The sequence below is a fragment of the Chelonia mydas genome, chromosome 1, assembly GCF_015237465.2.
Source record: "Chelonia mydas isolate rCheMyd1 chromosome 1, rCheMyd1.pri.v2, whole genome shotgun sequence".
NCBI classification, from domain to species: Eukaryota; Metazoa; Chordata; order Testudines; family Cheloniidae; genus Chelonia; species Chelonia mydas.
Genome location: NC_057849.1, coordinates 22690138 through 22697064, shown reverse-complemented (window position 1 = coordinate 22697064; position 6927 = coordinate 22690138). Strand labels below are relative to the sequence as shown.

Here is a 6927-nt window from a genome sequence, read left to right as displayed (position 1 = left end):
CCTGTCCAAGGTCCCAGCCAATCGGGGCAGCGCTGGTGATTGGGGAGGATCTGCAGCCTTAACACGAGAAGGGCTGGCACCAGGGCACCGCCTGCAACCCACCCCAGCTGGCGCTAAGAAGGCACAGGGAAGGCGGCACAACACCACGTGACCTCCTGGGCCCGCTTCCCCCTTGTTGCGCCAGGAGGGAGGCGTGTCACGTGACGTGAGCTGGGGGAGAGGAGGAGCAGAGGGAGCTACGTGACCAGTGCGGGGCGGGGTCGGGGTGGGGAGGGTTAGTCACGTGATTCGGGCGGCCCGGAACGATCCGGGGAGGTGCTGCGCGGCCGCCATTTTCCTGCGGCGCCCAGTGTGCGTGTGTCCCCCGACCCCGGCCGAGCGGAAGCAGCGAACGGCGGGGGCGGGGGGCAGGAGGCGGGGGCGCTGCCCGGGTGACAGGGCCGTCCCCGGGGGCGGAGCGCAGCGGCGGGGCCGAGCGACGTGTCCGAGCGCAGCTGCCTGCGGCGGGGCAGAGCGACGTGTCCGACCGGGTCGGTCCCCCTGTCCCGTCCCAGCCCGGCGCCGCGGCACCATGTCCGGCCAGAGCCTCACCGACCGCATCACGGCGGCCCAACACAGCGTGACCGGCTCGGCCGTCTCCAAGACCGTCTGCAAGGCCACGACCCACGAGGTCATGGGGCCCAAGAAGAAGCACCTGGACTGTGAGTACCGGGGTGTGTGTGGTGGAGGCTCCCCCTGGGACCGGGGGGGTCTGTGAGTACCGAGGTGTGTGTGGTGGAGGCTCCCCCGGGGACCGGGGGGTCTGTGAGTACCGAGGTGTGTGTGGCGGAGGCTCCCCCGGGGACCAGGGGGTCTGTGAGTACCGGGGTGTGTGTGGCGGAGGCTCCCCCTGGGACCGGGGGGGGTCTGTGAGTACCGAGGTGTGTGTGGTGGAGGCTCCCCCGGGGACCGGGGGGGTCTGTGAGTACCGGGGTGTATGTGGTGGAGGCTCCCCCGGGGACCGGGGGGGTCTGTGAGTACCGAGGTGTGTGTGGCGGAGGCTCCCCCTGGGACCGGGGGGGTCTGTGAGTACCGAGGTGTGTGTGGTGGAGGCTCCCCAGGGGACCAGGGGGTCTGTGAGTACCGGGGTGTGTGTGGCGGAGGCTCCCCCTGGGACCGGGGGGGTCTGTGAGTACCGAGGTGTGTGTGGTGGAGGCTCCCCCGGGGACCGGGGGGGTCTGTGAGTACCGGGGTGTATGTGGTGGAGGCTCCCCCGGGGACCGGGGGGGTCTGTGAGTACCGAGGTGTGTGTGGCGGAGGCTCCCCCGGGGACCGGGGGGGTCTGTGAGTACCGAGGTGTGTGTGGCGGAGGCTCCCCCGGGGACCGGGGGGGTCTGTGAGTACCGGGGTGTGTGTGGCGGAGGCTCCCCCGGGGACCGGGGGGGTCTGTGAGTACCGAGGTGTGTGTGGCGGAGGCTCCCCCGGGGACCGGGGGGGTCTGTGAGTACCCGGGTGTGTGTGGCGGAGGCTCCCCCGGGGACCGGGGGGGTCTGTGAGTACCGGGGTGTGTGTGGCGGAGGCTCCCCCGGGGACCGGGGGGGTCTGTGAGTACCGGGGTGTGTGTGGCGGAGGCTCCCCCGGGGACCGGGGGGGTCTGTGAGTACCGGGGTGTGTGTGGCGGAGGCTCCCCCGGGGACCGGGGGGGTCTGTGAGTACCCGGGTGTGTGTGGCGGAGGCTCCCCCGGGGACCGGGGGGGTCTGTGAGTACCCGGGTGTGTGTGGCGGAGGCTCCCCCGGGGACCGGGGGGGTCTGTGAGTACCCGGGTGTGTGTGGCGGAGGCTCCCCCGGGGACCGGGGGGGTCTGTGAGTACCCGGGTGTGTGTGGCGGAGGCTCCCCCGGGGACCGGGGGGGTCTGTGAGTACCCGGGTGTGTGTGGCGGAGGCTCCCCCGGGGACCGGGGGGGTCTGTGAGTACCCGGGTGTGTGTGGCGGAGGCTCCCCCGGGGACCGGGGGGGTCTGTGAGTACCCGGGTGTGTGTGGCGGAGGCTCCCCCGGGGACCGGGGGGGTCTGTGAGTACCCGGGTGTGTGTGGCGGAGGCTCCCCCGGGGACCGGGGGGGTCTGTGAGTACCCGGGTGTGTGTGGCGGAGGCTCCCCCGGGGACCGGGGGGGTCTGTGAGTACCCGGGTGTGTGTGGCGGAGGCTCCCCCGGGGACCGGGGGGGTCTGTGAGTACCCGGGTGTGTGTGGCGGAGGCTCCCCCGGGGACCGGGGGGGTCTGTGAGTACCGGGGTGTGTGTGGCGGAGGCTCCCCCGGGGACCGGGGGGGTCTGTGAGTACCGGGGTGTGTGTGGCGGAGGCTCCCCCGGGGACGGGGGGGTCTGTGAGTACGGGGGTGGGGGGAGAGGTTCCCCCGGAGGCTGTAGGGACTGTGAGTACGGGTGAGGGGGCACGAGAGGTTCACCCCTGGGAGCCGTGGGGTCCGTGAGTAACGCGGGGTCCGGAGAGGTTCATTCCGGAAGCCGTGAGGTCTGTGAGTGGGGGACAGGAGACGTCCCCTCTAGGGGCCGAGGGGACTGTGAGTGGGGGCAGGAGGGGTTCCTCTGGGAGCCTGATAGGGACATCTTGAACATTTTCCACCCATCCCCGGGGTATGGTAGAACACCTGGGTTGCACGTAACCAAAATGTTCAAATACTTATCTAGCTTCTACACATAGGGAATCACGGGACCACTGGATTGCAAGTAACTAGGGGTTTCCCCTTGGGCTTCTGCTGGGCCCCCTGACCAAGGCACAACATGAGAGGGAGGGCATGAGAAGCATGTGTACTCTGAGTAACTGAAACTCCCCCACATACAACAGGTGAATTCAACTACTTTTCAGAGGCCAATACAAATGAGAGGGTGGAGGGCTTTACCAGAGTCCCCAGGAGCAACTCTCCCACCATAAGCAGCTGCTGTTAAAGGAGAGGTTGTTGGGATTCATATGAGAGTTGTCCTTTGTACTGTGTACAGGGGCATCATCTTTCATACAAATCTTTGGCTAGAAGGTGCTTTATGTTTTGAATTTCCCAACAAAAGCCTACCTCTGGTTGCCAGCTCCTTCTTAAGACATGAGATTATGAAGTTCAAGAAAAAACTTCTGCACTACGAATATACCTGTACTGACATCAAAACCTATGACTATCAGCATCCATTCCTGAAATCACCTTGTTGTGCAGCATGTAGACTTTGAATAGCTCAGCTCTCTGCCTTCACCTCAATCCATAAAATCATAGGCCCCCAAAAGATGCACCTGGACTGATAAGTATGTCCCTAATAAATCCTCCTATTCCTTCCCACCACATTCTTACGATACTATTTGGCCATTTGTGAGGGACATCTTTCTATCAAAGCAGTAATATTAACTGAAGTTGATAGACTAAGCAGTTTATTGTATTTTCACACCATGCATGTGTCAGTTCAGTTCCTAGATGGTACAATAATACAATTAGTAAAAGCTTGCTGGGTACCGCACAAACACATCGACATTCTCAGTATAGGACAGTTTACATTTTAAATAGACAGAGGGGGAGAAAGGAAGTATTTTTTCCATTTTAAAGATAAAGGTCAGAGACAGAGATTAAGTGAAAAGAACAGGAGTACTTGTGGCACCTTAGAGACTAACAAATTTATTTGAGCATAAGCTTTCGTGAGCTACTTCATCGGATGCTGTAGCTCACGAAAGCTTATGCTCAAATAAATTTGTTAGTCTCTAAGGTGCCACAAGTACTCTTTTTCTTTTTGCGAATACAGACTAACACGGCTGCTACTCTGAAACCAGAGATTAAGTGGTTTGCTCAGTGTCATACAGGAAGTCTGTGGAAGAGCTGGGAATAGAACCTATTTCATGAATCCTAGTCCAGTGCCTCAAACATAAGATCAACCTTCTTGAAATACAGCAGCAAATAAGTTGGTTATTTTTTTTGTTGTTTTGTTCTCTGACAGATTCTCTTCCTTTTTTGCTTTGGTGATGTTACAGTACTTTACCAGCTTCATATTTTCGGTCTGCGTTGCAGGATCACCTGAAGTCCTGCCTTGGCCTTCCCAGTTTATAGTTCATTAAGATATTTCTGAAGGCGAATTATGATAGCTGATTATTGTGCAAATCTGGATAATGACAGTATTGTGACTTTTTTTTTTGAGCTATTTTTCCATCTTCCTTTTTGGATTCCTATATGATGGTAGCTTTATATCACTTCTCCTAGCTTTCCCTGGATGACTTCAGGAACATCTAGTCTTGCCTTTATCAGCGTACAAGAACTGTGACTTTCTTGTTCAAATCACCAGTGTGTTACTTGGTTCTGCAGCTGTTGTCTTTAGCTTGAATCAGTTCTCAGGTCCTTTTGAGTTTCTGCATCTTCATCTGTAGAACACTTGCTATGTTTATGCCAGGTATCTTCAGTTGGTGAGGCGACAGAAATCTGAGCTTGTTCAATAACCATGCAACTTTGAGCTACAACATGGTCTGACTTTTAATAGGGCCATCATTAACCTTAATATCTTGTGCAGTTCCAGCAAAGCTGCACAGGAAAGGTTCCTCACATTCTTTTGCAGGTCTGTATGACCTAATAGGCCATTTCCATCTCCGGCCTCTGATTCTGAGAACTGTTTCTTGTTTGTTAATTTGTATGATAAGTAAAGGTTTAGATTTAATTTGAATTAGGTTGTTTAGAGATTTTACATTTGGAGCACAAAGTAACAATACTTTAAATGACAAATACTGCAAATATTGGATAATGTTTATCCAACATTAAATTGTTTTTCTGCTCCTTCCCATCTTAAAGGTTGCATTTTATAAAAACTCCATGGTGGAGATCATCAATAAGATGTACTACCAAAGGATATTAGTAAAATGCTGGAAGAGTTTTGAGGTGTGTTAAGCTACTAAAATACTTGAGAATTCAATCTACCAGTAAAATATTATGCATTTTTCTAAAGTACACATTTTGGTGGTAGTATTTGTATGCTTAATATTTCTTTAAAAGCTTGATCTTTTATTGGCAGTCTTAAGTCAATTTATGCATGAATCCTAATAAGGTCAGATAAACCTGTCCCAATGTGGTCTTCTTAAATTTGTTTCAGTTGTGCAGGAACTCTGTATACATATACTTGGTCTAGTCTAACGTGCATACGTGCTTGTTAGGAATCTTGGAAGTCCCCTTGTAGTTCAGTAACAGATGTTACATTGTTTACCATTTCCAAATAGTTCCAATTTAAGAATAACATCCCCTTTTACCTTACTACAATAGATTTAAGTGGCCAAGTGTTCAAAAAAGGCAACTCTCTCTGTGTTATAGTAGGAGCCTCCTCTTCTGTGGTAGCTTGCTAACATTGCTTTGTGTTTTAAGAATGATTTAATATATCCATTGTTATGCATGCTTGATCCCTCACTCCAGTTTCCTGCCAACTCAAGTTTTTTCTTTAAGAGAAGTAATAATTTGGAACTACTACCTTGCTGGCATAGCACAGGGAGATCCCTAAAAGTTAAGGGTCAACCTCGCAGTGGATTTGAAAGAAATATCTAAGCAATGAATGTTTAGCTAAATGTAGCTGAATAACTTGGCATCAAATTGTTTTAGTTGCTTTTTCTTGCTATTTCACAGGTTCTGTGTGCGTTTCAGAACATAATTCAAGCAAGCAACTCTACTAGAATCTGTGTGCGTTTTTGTGATAGTGGTTGACATTGTATGTAAAGTGTTATGGAATTTTTTGAATATTGATTGGCATACTCTGGCATTTAGTCTTATAGAAGTGGATCTTGGAGAAGATGTCTCAGTGCATATTTTTCTGTTTGCTTTATATTATGACTAGTGGTCGGTCAGCAGTTAACACCTTTTTTTTAATCTCAGAACAGTTTTAGTATAATTACTGTTAATGTGGTACTCAAGTCTGTGTTAACAGACAATTCATGTTACAAAATGTTTGCAACAGGTTGGGCATTGAAAGTCCAGGTGAGCAATAGGGCAATAGTTTGAAGTAATTCATGTGCTTTTTTTTTTTTTGGATTTAATTTTATTTAGGCAAGCTTTTCACAAAGTGACATAAGAAACATAGTAAAATGTACAATGAATAAATCTACCTTTGACTGACTAACCCTTCCTAAAGGTCTTTTGCTGAGTAATGTCTGTATGGACTATTAGAGGTATTAAACCCAATCAGAATATTTATTTTTTAAGGAAAATGACAGCTTGTAGAAGCCTAAGGCATGAAATGACTGGTCCTGCTACACCAAAAATAACTCAGCCCCTCAGTTTCTAGGACAAAGTATTAGAATATGTACTGGAGGGACCAATGCTGCAGTATCTGGAAGGTGGAATAGAAGTCTTAATAGGTGTCCTCAATCTCTGACTCCTGTGGTTTTGATTCTATGATTCATATCAGAAATGCGTTCAGATGGGTCATCGTCTTGCAAATGACACACAAAGGTCAAAACATTAAAAAAGGGGATTCTATCTTGAATCTAAGTTCAGATGATCTGACTCTTCCATAAATCTTTCATTTTCCGATACCGGAATTTGATTTTCTGGCGGCATTGCTTTTTTGGGCTGAACTTTTGTAATTTTCTCCCCTTTCGCGTGCATGTGCTTCCTCCTCACCAAAACAGAAGTGTTCAGTTATTCTCCCTCAGGAACCCTTAGTATTAGATATAAGCAGCTGTTCTGCTGTCTAGCACTAGACATGCTAAAGTCAGCACCCTTTAAAAATGCTCTCTGGTATTCTCTGTATGTACATTTATTATGGTACCTTGTAGTAGTTTCCAGTTTAGCTACTGCAGGTGTCAAGTGTATAAGGGCACCCACTGTGTCAGCAATGGATATTGATTATTAGTAACACTTGTCTCACATGAACCACGGTGAGATGGTATTATGTGCCCAAGAAGCAATTCTGTAGTCTGAAACAAACTCTG

General features: G+C 51.0%; 1 protein-coding gene across 35 annotated transcripts in view; it reads left to right on the top strand.

Moving 5' to 3' along the window:
- The first annotated feature begins 326 nt into the window (after window positions 1–326).
- Window positions 327–6927, top strand: part of PICALM (phosphatidylinositol binding clathrin assembly protein) — a 114849-nt gene continuing 108248 nt past the window's right edge. For 8 of the 35 annotated variants that reach the window (XM_037889305.2, XM_037889286.2, XM_043528520.1 and 5 more), the window contains exon 1: window positions 328–701. In XM_037889305.2, coding sequence (XP_037745233.1) covers window positions 572–701 — 130 coding nt within the window. In that variant the 5' untranslated portion in view covers window positions 328–571. Of the gene's footprint in view, window positions 702–6927 lie in introns of all 35 variants that reach the window. The other 27 variants (XR_005223812.2, XR_005223814.2, XR_005223813.2 and 24 more) reach the window with 8 other exon arrangements.